Source organism: Artemia franciscana, chromosome 8, assembly GCF_032884065.1.
Source record: "Artemia franciscana chromosome 8, ASM3288406v1, whole genome shotgun sequence".
NCBI lineage: Eukaryota > Metazoa > Arthropoda > Branchiopoda > Anostraca > Artemiidae > Artemia > Artemia franciscana.
This window is the reverse complement of record NC_088870.1, coordinates 5,390,446-5,408,833: the sequence shown is the minus strand read 5'-3', so window position 1 is coordinate 5,408,833 and position 18,388 is coordinate 5,390,446. Positions and strand designations below refer to the sequence as shown.

The 18,388-nt window shown below is 35.5% G+C and overlaps 1 protein-coding gene across 1 annotated transcript in view; it reads left to right on the top strand.

Moving 5' to 3' along the window:
* The window catches only part of LOC136029899 (isocitrate dehydrogenase [NAD] subunit beta, mitochondrial-like), a 152,476-nt gene that overhangs the window by 77,068 nt on the left and 57,020 nt on the right, over nt 1-18,388 (top strand). Inside the window, exon 7 of the mRNA XM_065708391.1 lies at nt 11,037-11,246. Coding sequence (XP_065564463.1) covers nt 11,037-11,246 — 210 coding nt within the window. The remainder of the gene's footprint in view (nt 1-11,036; nt 11,247-18,388) is intronic.

Here is an 18,388-nt window from a genome sequence, read left to right as displayed (position 1 = left end):
AATATAATTCCTGACAAGACGCGCTGATTCCGCATTTCCTGACAAGGCACTCAAGACATAAAACATAATTTTAAGCACAAATCGTTATATTTTCTTTTTTTACTTTTAGATTTATTTGCCAGTTATTCGTTTTTTTCCCTTGAGCTGCTCATTAGTAACAAGACATTCAGAACTAACTTCCATTTTGCGAAGTTGATGGCCCAAGAACTTGACTCAGATCTTCATGAAGCCTTTTCTTTAGGAGTCATTTATCTATTGTTAATTTTTATTGTTTGATTCCTCGCCTTTCACGTGATTTTTCGCCTTTGATTTTTTTTTCCTCGCCTTTCATGTACGCCTTAAAGATTTTTACGTACCCCCATGGGGTATGCGTACCACGATTTGAGAACCACTGCTCTAGACAATGACAACCCTGTAAAAATTTCCTCTGGACTGTTATCCTTAGCATTTCCACATGTAAAATTGAGTCGGCAAAGAGAAAGTAAGACAAATAAAAAGAATTACATATATGAATTCTGGCAAATACCCCCAGTGTAAAATTTTCCTATGGAAAGTTCACCCCCCCTGAAACTTCCCTTCCACCGAAATGTTTTCCAGTTGTCTTTCTTTTAAAATTTTTACAAAAACTGCACCATGGATTCTTCTCCTTTGTTGATTCACCCTGCTCAGTAGTCGTCATAGTTGCAGGAGTACCTACAACCTAGTAAAGAGCAAACCACAGCCCATTGTAGCCGAAAAATAAAAAACGCGTTTTTGATAAATTTTCAAATACAGAAGAGTCACCATTTGACACCTATTAACGAAGTGTACCTTCACTTAATAGGAGGTTTGCAGCCCTCCGTCTTAAGAATCCAACGAAAGCCAATTTTAATATTTTTAGTGGCACTTGGGGGCGCCGGAATATCGCAGAGAACTGTCCAAGGGCTTGTTTAAGAGCTAGTGCTTTTCATTCCTATCTGTACTTAATATATAGTAAAAGCAGAGGTTTGGAGATTACCATTGCTCCTGTTATAGCACAAACGTTAGACTGTGCAACCATCTAATACTGACACAGTAACGAACGCACCTCCTCTATTGGGGCATCTATCGAGGGAGGTGCAAATGTGTTCTCCTAGATCCTATTGTCCTTCCCCCTATACTTTGAAAATATCTTTTTTTTGTATCTTCATGAAAAAAAAGTAAAATTGCCACCCATAGATTTGGAAAACACCCCTTTTGTATCTCCATTTTAAAAAAAAGGTTGAAAAATTATGCTCCCCCCACACACTTTTGTGAATTAGCACCCATGCTCCTCAGTCGTATCCTGTAAATAACTTTTTATTTTACCACCCACAATGAAATAACAATTGAATTCATCTATTTCTCACTCTATTCTCCAAGTCAAAATTTTAAAAGTAACAATTTCGAATAGAAGCAATACAAACAAAAGACCGTAAGCTCGACTGTTTACTGAGTGACAGTTTCAAGAACAATAAGATCTCCTTCCTCTAGGGCTGTTTCTGTAATGTTCCCATTTTGTAAAACCATAAAGGGATAGAGATAACTCCAGGGTCCCATGTATTTGTGTAACATTCTTGGTTTCTGTGATCTGTTCCAAGAATAGCTTAATGGAGGGATCTCTGTTCTCTTTGTGTCTAGAGATGTACGTTTCTAATTAGCGACCCATTGGGTCCATACAGTTTGCTGTGGCTTCTCTTTCCACTTTCTATATTTTCTTTTTGAGTCAAAAGGGTAAGAAGTAGCTTGTAAAGAAAGACCTTAGACCTTAGATCCACCTGTGCCGCCAGAGGCACCCAGGGCATCCACGAGACTTCGCCAATCTTTTCTGAATTGGGTAGCTGTGTATATGTCTTCCCAATCGGGTTGAAGAGAAGCAGATGAGACTGGTATGTTCGACTCAAAGTGTTCCGAGGTCTTCTCCGTCTTCGACTTCTGTTTGAGTGCCAATGTTAAATGGCTTTTGGGATCTGAGTGTCCTGCACTCGGAGAACATGGCCCAAGTATCTCCACTTCCGATCCCTAATGATATCTGTCCCTAGAGGCTGGTTGGCAAAACGCAAAAATGCAAAGATGAAAATTTAGTGCCCTTTTTAAGAGCCAAAAGTGACCGGAGCCTATTAAAATGGGTCAAGCATATTTCTTGAAATGGATGAATATAAGTAACAGATGGCAAACCGATCTTGGGCACACTATAAAATACTAATGGAATACTAATTTAAAAAAGTAATTTCTTTGTTGGGTTAGAGCCCCAAAACACAAAAAAATATTGTCTGGCCATAATTTTGCTCTGTTTTTGTTATGAAGGTTATCTTTTGTTCCCGTCTCGGGGGAAAGAGAATCATTTCTTCCACCCTCCTCCCTTTGTTTTTGATACCACTTAAATTTTTATGTTACGTTTTTACCTTGGTGCATGTGGAAAGGTTAATTGTGACATCATAAGCAAAAATAGATGAAAAAGGTGGCACTCCTAGATATAGGGTTGCGTTGAGCACCCCGGACTTAATCCTTTGACAAATGCTAAGAAAACGAGAATCAGAAATTACAAGACGTGATGTGTTAATTTTTTTAAGCTTTGTTTATTTGCAGTGTTCAGGAAAACAGAGTTCAACTTGTATATTAAACAAGTTTACTGCTTCAGTAGAAGGAGAAGAGAAAGCCCCCATAAACTACGAAATAAAAAAAGAACATTCATTGAATATAGAATATTATATTAGAATATAAATAATCTCATAGAATATTTATGCAGAATAAGAATAAACTCCGTAAGAAGAAAAACAGAAGGAGAGTAATATAAAGAACTTCTTATTCTAAACATCTCTTCATACTTGCCTCTCAGGCGCCTTTACAAGCTTTTTCTACCTTATAAGCTTACCAAGCTTACTAGAAATTCAGTATTATGAGTGGGTGCCTCCGGTTACCCCAAAAACATTCCCACACAGAGGCAGCTTTAGGGGAGGACAGAGGAGGCACTTGCCACAAGCACAGATATTTTAGGAGGGCGCAAAATTTCAAATAAATAATCTAACGGTTATAATCATTTTGTAATTTTTGCGATTTTGTTTTTGTTAAAATAAATTAGAGATTACATTTAGCAGCAAATATAAGTAAATTGAATCCGAAGTTTTCATTTTTCCATATCTCCATCACCATTCCTCGTAAACAAATGTAAGTAGACCGAATTCAATTAATTTTAATGTTTTTGTGATATTTTGTATTCAAATTTTGTTTAAAAGTAAAATTGCGTAGATGAATGAGCATTTTTGGGAGACAGGAGGTAGGGCGCTAATCAAGATCTTGCTCCGGGCACAATAGACGCCAGAACCACCACTGTTGCCACATCAAGTTTATTTTGGTAATTTTAACTATGGCGTTTTTATTTGTTTCTTTTACGTCATTATATTACCGTCATCTGTCTTTTGTCATTCCATATCATTTAACGCCACAGAAAATGCCACAGCTGCCTGTTTTATTCATTTCCACCTGTCTAGTGCAATTAATGTTGAGTCTAATGCAGTATTAACTTTCAAATGAGGACTCAAACAGTATCACCAGATGCGCTTTTTGTATTTTGTGTTTTCGTGTTCTAACCCCAACAAAATTACCTTTAACACTAGTACCCTATGAGTATTCTATAGCGTTCCCTAGCTTGGTTTTGCCATCCGTTATTTATTCTAAATAGTGTAATCTAGTGCAATGTTAACTTTCAAACCAGCAATTTTAATTATATCCTTTTTGTTTGTTTCTTTTGCAATTAATGTGTTTCTAGTGCAATCAATGTGTAATCTAGTGCAATATTAACTTGCAAATGAGCACTCCAAACACCATCATCAGACAACTGGGCTACTGTATTCAAAAGTCGCTGTGACACTTTTTGTTAAATTGATGTTTTTTAACCACCTTTTAAACAAAGTACGCTCGATCAAGTGGTCCAATCCATTTTCTACATCTTCTTCAATTCTTACAATGTAGGAGTTTTTTTTTTTGTCCAAGATGCATTGTATCTTGTTTTTTCAGATACAGAAGGAGTTGGAATTCGGAGCTGTCAAGTGTTTTCTCCTATTTTGGAGGCTAAACCAATACCTCTAGTGCGGAAAAAATCATTTTTTAATAAAGTAAAAAAAAAAAAGAAAAAATTGTCTTTTAGGTTTCCAATAGTTTTTCTGTAATATTAATAACATTTATTAATAATTTTTAACAACGTAATATTAAATGAATATGAAGTTTTTCTTTAATTTTAATTAGTTTCAGATGAACGCTTTATCAGTATGTGCATAACGTTTCATTAGTCTTTTATTAGTTTTCCTTTAAAATTAATTACTTTTGTTAATAATAGTTAATAAAACAATAATGATAAATAATTCTTACATTAATTAACTGAACTTAGTGCTTACTAGTTTTCTCAGGGAACATAAATTTTTTGAAAAGGGGAAAAAAAATATACCTTTTTATTTTATTGAACAAAGTCTAGACTGACATTAATTCATGGCAAAGAAAAAATTCGAAATCTAATGAGGAGGGACTTTGGTTTTTCCAATTGTTTTTAACAAAAAATACCAAAAACGTATTTTCCAAAGTCTATTTTTCAAAACTTTGCGCATGGACCTTTTTTCAGCTTTAACGCCAACATTCAAAATTACAAGTTTTTGTAGTAATCTTTCAGCTGAATCTATATTTTACTCCCGGTGTAAACTGACTGCTTAAAATCACCATTTCCCTTGGTCTTACAAAAAAGCATCTGAATATCTTGGAATTGCTGAAATCTCCCATTTCCAGTTCTAAGAGAATGATTTTCACACTTGAGCTCTTCTAGTTAACGCTCCTCTGGTTACTGGAATTAACGCTTTGATTTAGGATATTTCTTTGGCCTGCAGTAGCAAAAAGGATGAGTAATGTTTCTCTTTGTGTTTGATAAATGGATAAAATATTTGCAGAAGTATCTGTTGCTTTTTGCCTGAAATATAACCGGATATATTTTTTTTGCCATACAGGAAATGAATAAATTATGGTACACCAGTCACCTGTCGTCAGGAAATATATTTTCTGGAAGGGGAAAATGGTTCAGCAACAAGTTGTACAATGGCCTGACTGTCCAGGATAAACGTTCTTTAGCTTTTGATAGTTTCTTTTAGATGTGTTGTATATTTATTTGGTTACCTATTATCTTAAAGCTTGTCAATGAAATAAAAAGACCAAGTATAGAAAAAATAAAACACAGAAAAACAGTAGTAGATGCTATGATTATATTGCCAATAGACGCCATAGGTACGAGGTTCAATTGAATTTAATGAATAAAAATGGAAACAAATATATTTCAAATACATTGATCTGTGATAAAACCCAAGTTGATAAAAACTGCTGATACAGTTAAAGTTCTACTGAAATAACAAGAATTACATTTTCAAAAACTATAGCCGATGGAAACAAAATCGAAGACTCAAAATTAAAGTAATACTTAATTAAAATATAAAAATATAATACGAAAAAATTAAAGTAATAAAGTAATTAAAGTTTACCCGTGGTAGTCCTATTGAGGGCAATTGTACCCTAGTTTTTGCCCCTATCTAGGTTTTGAAAACTTCCTTTGTTGGAGTCTTTCATTTGAAAAGGGTTTTTTTTCCGGTAATTCATTAAAAAAAGGAAAAAAAATAGATTAACAACCCAAAGTCTATTTTTTGGGTTTCATATGGTACTATACGATGACGTTATCAATTCGCCTTTATAAAAAAAATGATTATATATAAAAATTAGCTTTCAAATGAGCCCTTAAACAGCTTTCTATCTTGTTGTAGTAGCCTTGTAGATCTGTTAATCAGTAGACGTTCTATGGATTATATTAAGTGGGCTGGAGGGGGAATATAGAAGAGGGTTTATTGTAAACCTCAGGATTAGGGTTTTCAACCTTGGAGACTATGATAGTACCGTTCTTATTCTTCTCAGGCTTTCCGTTCTGGAAATGACACCCAAAGTGCATTTTTTGGTTGCTACATGGCACTTTATGATTTTGTTTTCAATTAGAACTTATAAAAAATGATTACACATAAAAAATGGAAGATAAATGAGCCCTAAAACAGCTTTATGATTTTCCACTGCCCTGCCCAGCCCTTCCATTCCGGAAAAGGCACGCAAATTTAACTTTTTCAGTGCTATATGGCACTTTATGTTCAAGTATACATTATAGTAGAATAATGCTTATATAAATTTGCTTATAGAGAGCAAAATAACAAGTCCCGGTCCGCAAATATTTTACGGTTCATTCACTAGATCTGTCTGAGAAAGTAATGCTTTAGTATTTCTGCTGATGATGATTGCTGTGCATGTGATCAAAATACCCCGACTTTTGTATATGTTTTCACTGTCTAATAAATGGACTTATCCCTACTTGAACATTTATTTGTTCATGAATAAAATACAGGATATTACTGTATCCTGCATCCCAGTAAAGAATTTGAATGTGCTATTTTGCTTGAGCTAGGCCCTGGGATTCTTTAATATAGTAGAATATAGTAGAAATTATAGTAGAATATCAAGTAGAATACATTAAAGGGGATTAGACAAAAAACTTGCCTTTAATTGAGCCCTTAAACAGCTCTATAGCTTATACTCCGCATGATATTCCAGTGCCCTGCTAATGGTAAAGAAAAAGAGAAAAAAAACCTTTGAAGGTGGGAGGCTGAAACTTGCCCTTTATAGGGTTTTCAACTATGCCAATTTTAATGGTGTACTTCTCGTTTAGATTTGGCTCTATTTTCGAGGGATTTCAGCCTTCATTCAGTATTCCTGCAAATTTGTTTTTTCCAAGTAATATTTCAACACCAAGATTGATCAAAATAAAAGTCACAGTTCCTGAATCAGCTGCAAATGGCCATTTTTCTTCACTAGACAGTTTAAAAAAAATGTTGTTTTTAAACTTTTGGTTTAAACTTTGGTTAAACTATGGGCCGTGGTTCGCTCTTTTACTAGGTTGCAGATATCGCTGCAATCGTGATTCAGGACAAAACGGCTTTCTCAACATTTTAATTGGATATCTTTTGGGGCAGAGCAACTAAAAGAGTGTTTTAGGGGTAATGGATACCCTCAAATAACTTTTGATTCTTCAAAAGGTGCTAGAACTTTAAATATTTAGTCGAATGAACCCATCCGAAATCCTGTAATGTTTTCTTCCAAACGGATGCCTATAGCCCACTTCACTCTTTTCTTAGGGAGTGCCATTGCGCTATGGCAAATGCTTGAAGTGTTTAAGCCAGAAACTAGAAATTTTATTTATAATAATATTTATAATTTCGTAATACTGGACAATTGTGACCAAAAAATAAATTCAAAACTAATTGGCGGATGATGTGGTTATCTTCACGGTTTTACGATCGTTATCTCTAAATCTATATATGGAATCTATATATGAAAATCTACAAATCTTCAAATATACATATGGTGGAACAAACAGCACTTCGATATGTGTAGCAGATGGTGGAGAGTGGATAACCTCTCGCCAAATCTATGTATGATGGAACAAGTGGCGCTCCGAAATCTGCGCCAGACGGCGAAGAGGGAATAACCACTCACCCAATCTTCAAATCTATATATGGTGGACTAAGCGGCGATCTGAGATGTGCAGTAGATGGTGGAGAGTTGATAACCTCTCGCCAAATCTATGTATGATGGAACAATTGGCGCTCCGATATGTCCACCAGATGGCGAGGAGAGGACAACCTCTCATCCAATCTTCAAATTCTATATATGGGGGAATAAGCGGTGGTGGAAGTGGGACAAGATGGTGGAGAGTGGATAGCCTCTTGCCAAATCTATGTATGATGGAACAAGCCGCCCCCCGAAATGTGCATCAGATGGTGAAAAGGGGATAAACTCTCACCAAAACTTCAAATCTATGTATGGTTGAAGAAGCGACACTCAGAAATGTGGACTAGATGATGAGTGGATAAGCTCTCGCCAAGTCTATGTATAATTGAACAAGTGGTGCTCCGAAATTTGCACCAGACGGCGAAGAGGGGATAACGTCTCATCAAATGTTAAAATCTATATATGGTGCAACAAGTGGGGGTGGAGGGGGAACCAGATGGTGGAGAGTGGATAACCTCTTGCCAAATCTATGCATGATGGAACAAGTGGCGCTCCGAAATATGCAACAGACGGTGAAGAGGGGATAACCTCTCACCTTATCAATTCAAACCATCTTCAAATCTATATATGGTGGAACAAGCGGCAGTCCGAGATGTTCAGCAGATAGTGGAGAGTGGATAACTTCTGGTCAAATCAATGTATGATGGAACAAGTGGCGCTCCGAAATGTGCACCAGATGGTGAAGAGGGGATAACCTCTCACCTAATCTTCAAATATAAATATGGTGGAACAAGCAGAAGTCTGAGATGTGCAGCAGCTGGTGGAGAGTGGATAACCTCTCGCCAAATCTATGTATGATGGAATAATTGGCTCTCCAAAATATGCACCAGGTGGCGAAGAGGGGATAACCTCTCATCAAATCTTCAAATATATATATGGTGGAACACACAGAGGTGGAGGTGGAACCAGATGGTGGAGAATGGGTAACCTCTTGTCAAATCTATGTGTGACGAACAAGCGACGCTCCGAAATATGGACCAGATGGTGAGAAGGGGATAACCTCTCACCAAATCTTCAAATCTATCGATGGAACAAACGTCAGTCCGAATCGTGCACCAGATGGTAGAGAGTAGATAACCTCTCACTAAATCTGTGTATGACGAAACAAGCGGCGCTTCAAAATGTCCACCAGATGGCGAAGAGGGGATAACCTCTCATCACATTTTCGAATTTATATATGGTGGAACAAGCGGGGGTTTAGGTGGAACCAGATGGTGGAGATTGGATAAACTCTTGCTAAATCTATATATGATGGAATAAGCGGCGCTCCGAAATATACACCAGATGGCGAAGAGGGGATTACCTCTAACCAAATCTTCGATTTATATAGGGTGGAACAAGAGGCAGTCCTGGATGTGCAGCAGATGGTGGAGAATAGATAAACTCTCACAAAATCCATGTATGATGGAACAAGTGGCATTCTGAGATGTGCACCAGAGATCGGAAAGTGGATATCGTTTCGTCAAATTACAATCTCGCCAATCACTTTCGCTTCTACGCCACATATTATGCGGCAGTACCCTTAAGTCAAAGCACAAACTTGGAATTGAAAATAGCAGTTTTGTCTCTGTTTTTTTGTGAGTTTGCTCTGGCCTTAAAGAAGGCAGCACCAAAGAATCTGACAAAGCGAACTTATGATTTTATAGAAACTTAGAGGCGATCTCTTCGGGAATGGACTATTACTGATTGAATTACTAATGGAGGTAATACTTCATTACTTTTTCTTCGAAATTTCAAGAAGAACAGTCCTTAATCGATCATTTTTTTTCTATTAAATTGGCGTTGCAGGAAGTTTTCAAGTAAATTAATGGATACTCAATTTAACCGCTAACTTCACACAAAGATTAATCTCTTTATTGATCTTCTTCAACTCCATAATTCACTTTCAGCGAACAATATCTCCAGAAGTCCTTATATGCAAAGGACAGGGGATATAATTTGTTTGCTTTTTTTAGTTCTTTCTCTCCTTGTTCATAGTTTTCGAGGCGCTGAAGAATCATTAATGTCAATCTCAAGCATCGTGAATATGTTTTCTAAAATTAAAAATAATAATTTATATTTGTGTGTTAAAATCCAACCCAGTTCTGTGAATTTGGAAGTATTTTTCTGACCAAGTTGTTTGCTTTCCTGCAACCTTGTGGATTGGATATAGTTAACTGAGAAATGCGTTTTCTTGATCAAAAAATGTTTTGCCACCATCAGCTATTCCAAAAGCAGCTGAAAAGTGATTTTTCTGTTCAAAATTGTTTGAATAGTTTTTATTTGTTAAATTCGGACTTTAATACAGACAAAGCAAGGGTTGTCGTCAAGTTTGGTATGCCAGAGATGTTCTGATATATCAAGAAAAATGTATTGATATCGTGTTCGAATACGTTATTAACTGTATTTTCGTAGAACCTATATATTTCCGTATATTTCCCAAGCATTTCTAGATTTTAAAGATGTGTACTGTATAACCAGTATTGCTCATACGATCAGTTTGTTTTATTTATTTTTTTATTATTATAATTAGACATATTTTGGCATTGTTTAAACTCGTAACGGATGCACCAGTGATTTGTCGAATAATAGAAAAGGCTGCTTCGTAATAAAGTTACGAAGAGGATCGTATGTTCGTCAGACTTAAAAAGTCGTGACCTAGAAAGCTTTCCAAATTAGTGAGTTCAGTGTTGTGACTTTTGACGATCTGATCACTTCTTAGGTTGATGGTGGTCTGAATGACCAAAATTAATTTTATTAATTACCTTAAATTAATGTAATTAATTTACAAAATTAATTATCATCGTTTTCATGTTTTAAACGAGAGGTTCTCAAATAGGCCTTTTTAGTGATGATGCTCTCCCATGATTGCAGCTTTTTTTTGATTATAAGTTATTTTAACAAGAATTCAAAATTAAAAAAAAGGAACTTGATTCTGTATGGTATCTGAACTCGTCCCCTCTCCTTCACTGGACTATGTATTTTAGGAATAAGTGAAACGACAAGCGTTGCCAAAAAGAAAACATGGATTATTTTAGTTTCCACTTTATATTTATTTATTTTTTTATTTTAGACAGTGTTTTTTTTATTGATTATTTCCGATTGTGTACTTTAGTTTCATTGGTATATGTCTTTATTGTATCTCTGGAGGAGAAGCCGATGACTCGGTCTTTTTGGAACCTCATTGAGGTTCTCTCCTCGTGAAATCTTATGTCAGTAAAAAGATAAGTAAAAAAATAAAAAAAAACGGAAAATTTGTATCTCTAGCTTTCTACAATTAGCCTTTTTGTTTGTCTGTGGAGAATCAGGAGAATGCAAAAGTGAATTGTGAGCACGAACAGTTTCGTTTATTTGTATATACTGAATCACTTAGACGGTGTCTCTTAGGTTTATTTTTTTCTTATTCAAGTCTTTTTCTTTAGGTTGCTGAATTATATCCAAAAATTAAATTCAACGCGATGATTATTGATAATACAACGATGCAAATGGTCTCAAATCCCCATCAGTTTGACGTTATGGTTATGCCAAACTTGTATGGCACCATTGTTGGCAATGTCGGTGCCGGATTAGTCGGTGGTGCTGGTATTGTAGCTGGTGCTAACTACAGTGCTGATTGTGTTGTTTTTGAACCGGTGAGTGTATTATTCTTGTATACGTAACCAGACTGTTTCCAGGATTCATGAGAAGTGGGTACCCAAAGAAGGAAGGAAAATGAATTTATTTCCCCTTCATCTAACGGTTTCAAATAAAGGTTAATCCTAAACTGCTAACTCGAGACTGCTAACTTGACAATTCCCCCCCCCCCCCGCACAAGTGTGTATTATGTATTTGGGCAGATACCAATGTTTATATGGACGGCGAGCCGAGCTTGACCACATCATTTTTGTTGTTGTTTCGAATTTATTAGCCAAGTTTTTAGCCTTGAAAGTATGGGTAAGACTTTTTTTGGTAGCAGCAGTTACAGACAGTGTCACAAGAAAATCAAAAAGAAAAGAAACATCTGGGAAGGTTGGAAAATTTAGCAAATCGAATTTGCCAAAGCTCAACCTCTCACATTAATCACTCTGCATAAATAAAACATCAATAAATAAATTCTCATTTTCAATTTCTTTTCCATATTTGCATCACCAGAGGCATTGTCCCCAACAGTCTCCTAAATGGAATCATAACGTCTTTTGCACAGAAAGGGAAATACCCCAAAGATTGTAAATCTTACAATCATTAAGATTTACAATGATTGTAAATCTTAGTGATATATGTATTTTCGACGTAATGCCTTAAATCAAGTATTTTTTTTTCTCCAGGACCACACTGTCTTTCTATGACGAAAAAGTAAATGTTCAAATATGGATAAGTCTGTTTATTAGGCAGTGAAAACTTACAAAAGTCTATATATTTCGTCCACATGTACAGCGATCCCCATCTGCAGAAATACTAAAGTATTAAAATTAATAAATTTGCTTATAGAGAGCAAAATAACAAGTCCCGGTCCGCAAATATTTTACGGTTCATTCACTAGATCTGTCTGAGAAAGTAATGCTTTAGTATTTCTGCTGATGATGATCGCTGTACATGTGATCAAAATACCCCGACTTTTGTATATGTTTTCACTGTCTAATAAATGGACTTATCCCTACTTGAACATTTATTTGTTCATGAATAAAATACAGGATATCACTGTATCCTGCATCCCAGTAAAGAATTTGAATGTGCTATTTTGCCTGAGCTAGGCCCTGGGATTCTTTAAGATAACCAGCTTGAATATTAAAAATGTGCCGATTGCCCTTAGACTCATAGACTTCTAGCAAGTGTGCCAACAGACTCGGAGGGAAACAATTCACCTCTTTATATGTCCATCATAGACATATTGAAAGCTTTCGATAGCGTAAGTCACATGAAAGCTAGAATCTCTATTGCACAGGGGCGTAAATGTCAGTATGTCAAATAAATGTCAGTAATGTCAATCTAAAAAAGAGTAATCCTGTGGAAGAGGGGTCGCGTTTGGGGAAAGACCCAACTCTCAATATTTTTGGTGACTCGGTAAATGCAGGAATTTTTGAGCAGTATGATTACCGATAATAGCAGACAATACTGACATAATTACTAGTACAATTATGATAATGTTCCAGTTATTACAGAAGTTTAGCTAGCTGGAAAAAATAGGTAATTTCACGAAAACTTAAGATTTAGATAACAATAATAGGCCGATTGCCCAGAGACTCATAGACTTCTAGCAAGTGTGCCAACAGACTCGGAGGGAAACAATTCACTTCTTTAAATGTTCATCATATACATATTGAAAGCTTTCGATAGCTTCAGTCACATGAAAGCTAGAATCTCTATTGCACAGGGGCGTAAATGTGAGCATTGTGAAAACTAAACTTTAGGTACGCAAATTCGGCAGTATCTGCCAAATGGAGAGGCGCAGTTTCAGAACCAGTTAAAAATGGGGTGAGGCAAGGCAGTGTTTTTAGCCCTATCATTTACAAACATTGCAATGTCCAAGAATCTGAACCGCATCTTATCATTTTCTGCTTCACGGTAATGACTAATCTCACATAGCTTACGCCGATGATATTTTTTTTTCAGTAGGAACAGACTGAGAAGATAATCTAAATCGACAGCAGAGTAATTTTCTGTCTATAGGACTGCCGTTAATATCGATAAGTGCGAGTTTCTAACACTGAACACAGTAAGAAGTGGCAGTGTTAACCATGGAAATCGTATAATTCCTTTAGTGCCAGACTTGAAATATGGTTTCAGAAACGATCGGTATAACCAGGCAAACTATTGTAAAGCATACAACTGCCAACATTAAACGTTCTTACGTGAATGTTTTGCCGACTCGAAGGCGGTACTCCTAGAAATTGCTTGCTTCTATCTGTCGTTCAGTGAGCCAACCTTATGTTGTTTCACTCGCCGGTAGGTCCAGTGTACTTGCAGAGAGGGACACCTATACAACCACCAAGTGCTATTTTAGATTTGCAAACTTTCTATTATTTATTTTTAAGTGGCACCGAAATTCCTGTCTTGAAACATTTGGGATTACGAAATTTGTTAAAGAGTGGTCGAGGATTTACGAGAAGCTTGTGATAAAGTCAAAACTGAATAGACGGGGCTTTTCTCCAATAATAATTTAGGTTTTTCTTTTTCCTGGTGCGTTTAATTCCTTTTATTTCGCTACGCTATAATCTTTTGTGGATAATGGGTTGATAAACTATTAGTATCATTATTATATGTGGCCTTTTCGTTGTGGCATACAATGGACAAAAATTATGATTCTTTCGTTGTAAACGGTTTTGTCAAACGAATAAGTGTACTGACAATCAGAATGTGTCACTAAAGAGGTGTTTTATATTTTAAATAATCAGGGCAAAAAAAGACAAATTATTCCCCCATTACGGACACTTATATTTGGCCAAGTATATTTTGAAATGAGGGTGCAACTCCTGAATTAATATCGTTATTAGATCGGTAGTTGATTAATGCTGAAAGATTAAAATTTTCGTGATGTCGTTTTGGTGGGTTTAGAGGCCAAACCTTTCTTCAGTAGTTCAGTTCATCTTCAGTTTTTGGGTCGTCAGTGTGTCTATTCAGGAACCTTTCTTTCGTAAGTTGAGAATATCCTTTGTCCTTTGGAACGTTGGTTCAAATCCTGGTGTCGCCAGTCTTGATTCTTGGCGTGGGTGGGGGTCAGAGCCATCATTCTGCAAGCTCAGCTGTATAGAGTTTATAGGTAATAGACCTCCGAGACTCGAGTCTATGTCCGGTTGGGTTTGCCTTATCATAAATTACAATCAAGTTATCGATTAAATCTCGAGTGTAACCATTTCTTGATTCAATGAAATGCTGAATTTGGACGCTTCTTGCTCACTGTCTGGGTTACCAATGAAGTTTCATTTACCAATGAAGTTTCATTTACCAATGAAGTCTTGAAGTTTTAGTGTCGCAACTATTTTTTATTAGGCATAGGTTCAATGAACATCAAAATGTTTTTTTTCGGATATTGTATTGAGAAACGGAGTCATTTTAGTAATTTTTTGATGATTGAATACTTTATTGATTATTGAAGTAATTACTTAATTATTTGATATTGATTTTAGTTATTATTTAATAAGTAAGTGGTTATTGGAATATTTGAGACTTTTAAGGATTATCCAAGCGCAGTTTGGATTGCATTTACACAGGGATTGAAGTCCAGTGAGAAATGATGTGGTTGTTCGACGCAGGTTATTAATAATGTGATAAAACAGCTTCCTGATTGGTCACCACAGACTTTACAACTGGATGCTTACCCGTAATTTGCTGCAGTCAAGTAAGGTCTTGTGAGCGGAACTACATATTGATATCAGGACAGACATGTCTAAAGCTAACTTGACACTTGTGTGAACGCTGCTTCAGCTCATAAGTGGAACCTTTTCCAAAATGTCCTTCCAGTTCACTTATTAGAATACTACTTGTTGGAATGCTTATTTGGTTTGACCCCAGTTGTGAAACGTGAAATCATTAGAAACTTTTCGGAAGAATAACAAAATATCTCTTTTCCTTTGTCTTAGTAATTAGATTTCTCTCTAATTTCTCCCTGAGCTTGAATGTCTTTTGTATGTTAATTTCCTGTTTATTTTATGGTAATGAACATGTATTCCACCAGGGGGCTAAAATCGACGTATTTTTGAAGTCAATTTTGGTAATTTGAATATGGACCAATTATCAACTAATTAACTTTTGTTTGGTCAAATAAGTCAAGGCTTTTGGTTTAGGTATGTGTCAGTGGTGGTTCTCGCCTCTCTTGCGCCGGGGGCAAAATCTTCATTAGTGATCCCCTCCTGTCTCCCATAAAATTTTCAGACCGGATTTTAACAAAATATTGGTTTATTGACAAGATCGTTTTTAATCTATTAATTAATTAATAATTTATTCATGATTATTTTTAATTTTTTATTTTAATAATTATCAATTCATCATTTTTATGTTTTGATGTTATTTTTAATTAATTGATTAATAATTAATTAACTATTATCATTTATCTATTGTGCTCTCTGTTTAATTTGGATAAAAAATAAAAATTTAAAAATTACAAAATGATTATAACCGTTAGATCATTCATTTGAAATTTTGCACCCCTAAAATTTCTGTCGCATAAATTTCCCCAATTAGCGTAACGAGCGAGGGATTGTGGAGGGGACAACCCATTTCATATACGGAGTAATTTCTGTTCGTTTTAAGTTTTAATGTCGCTCCTTACTTTCAGTTAAAAAAACTAGTTTTTTTTATGTAATTTCTGAACGTTTTTGAATTTATGAATGTTTGATTTTGACTCTCCACACATAAATTATTAAAATGAAATTTGCATATTAATTCCTTTTTTGGCTAAATGGCTTTCTCTTAGTTTTGATCAGATGATTTTGAGAAATAAGGGGTGGGGAAGGAGGTCTAGTTACCCTGCAATTTTTCGGTTACATAAAAAGGCAACTATAAACTTTAATTTTTAACGAATGTTTTTATTAGTAAAAATTATACATAACTTAAGAATTAACTTACGTAACAAAATTTTTTATTCTTAAATTTTATTATGTATATGAGGGGGTTTGTACCCTCGTTAATACCTCGCTCTTTACACTAAATCGTAAGTTTTGTCCCAATTCTTCAAGAATGACCCCTGAATCAGAAAGGCCGTAGAATAAATAGTTGAAATTACTAAAAATACAATAGCATAAAGAGCGAGGTATTTATCTCCTCCTAAATACCTCGCTCTTTATGCTGAAGTATTTTTAGGACCCCTTTATGCGTAATAATATCTGTTCGTTTTAAGTTTCAATGCTACTCCTTACTTTCAATTGAAAAAAAACTTTTCCATGTTTATTTTTCCATTTTTTTATAGTAATTTTAGAAAATACTGCACCCTTTTTGCGGCAGGGACTTGCTCCCTGGGGGAGCAAGTCATTCCCAAAGACATAGTTATTATGGTTTTTGACTATGCGGAACAAAATTGCTATCTCAAAATTTTGATCCGTTGACTTTGGAGAAAAAATGAGCGTGGGAGGGGGCCTAGGTGCCCTCCAATTTCTTTGGTCTCTTAAAAAGGGAACTTTCTCTTTTCATTTCCGTTATGAATGAGCCCTCTTGCGACATTCTAGGACCACTTGGTCGATACGATGGCCTCTGGAAAAAAAAAAAAAAAAAAAATAAAAAAAAAAATAAACACGCACCCGTGATTTGTCTCCTGGCGAAAAATACGAAATTCCACATTTTTGTAGATAGGAGCTTGAAATTTTTGCTATAGGGTTCTCTGATACGCCGAATGCGATGGTGTGATTTTCGTTAAGATTCTATGACTTTTAGGGTGCGTTTCCCCCTATTTTCCAAAATAAGGCAAATTTTCTCAGGCTCGTAACTTTTGATGACAAAGACTTAATTTGATGAAACTTATATATTTAAAATCAGCATAAAATTCTGATTCTTTTGATGTATATTTTAGCATCAAAATTCCGTTTTTTAGAGTTTCGTTTACTATTGAGTCGAGTCGCTCCTTACTACAGTTCGTTACCACGAACTGTTTGATACGAAACGTTTGAAGCCAGGGTTGCATAGACAGCCCGAATCTCACTAGCATAATTTTTAGTGCCTTGAGTTGTTATACTACTTCTATAAGAGCTACTTGTAAGACTAAGACCGTTAAGATGATAATTTCAAGAAGTATGTGAATATACAGGTTGTCAAAAAGGATATATCGGCAATGTCATAGCAACGACAAATTGTATGAAGTTGAAGCTTCCAGGAATGAATCAGAGGGATGTTTAACTAACCAAAAGGCAATACGTTAATACTACTGTTTCTACTAGTACTAGTGATGTTACTACTAATACTAATACTACTACAGTGACTACTATTACAACTCTGTTTAAGGGTATGAAGGTGTAACTCTCGGGGAATTTTGAGGATGAAAAGTAACCTGGATGACAACACGCCGTCTGTTTGCAGGTTGTCAAAAGGTCGTGTCAGCAATATCTTAGGAATAGTTTGGTTGTGAAGTTGGAGATTACATGGCTTGTTGTGGAGGATATCGAACTAACCAAAAGACAGTATTTGCATCCCATTGCTGTTGCTTCTACTCTTTCTGCTAATGCTGCTACTATTATTACCACTTCTACTGCTGCTACTGCTACCACTAAAGCTAAGGCTGCTATTATTAATTCTACTGCTGCTACGGCTACTGCTACTACTATTACTGCTGGTACTACTACTATTGCTATTAAAGCTGAAGGTGTTAAGGTGAAATATTTGGAGAATATTGAAACTATATTGAATTAAATCACAATGCACTATGCCCGTTCAGGTTGTCGAGAGAAATAGCTAGCAATATCATTGAAATTCTTCGAAGAGCTAATTCGATTGGAAATCACTGTTGTTATTTGTACGTGCTATTGGTTTTTAACAACTATTATTAAGCAGCTGTTTGTAAAGTGATTGTTTATTTTTAACAATTAAATAAAAAAACAAGTTTTTTTTAACAAAGTAAGGAGCGACATTAAAACTTAAAACGAACAGAAATTACTTCGTATATGAAAGGGGCTGCTTCCTCATCAACGCCCCGCTCTTTACGCTAAAGTTTGACTCTTTCTCTCAACTCTACTTTTTAAAACAGTAAAAAACTTTATCGTAAAGAGCAGGACGTTGATGAGGGAGCAGCCCCTTTCATATACAAAGTAATTTCTGTTCGTTTTAAGTTTTAATGTCGCTCCTTACTTTCAGTTAAAAAAAACTTGTTGTTTTT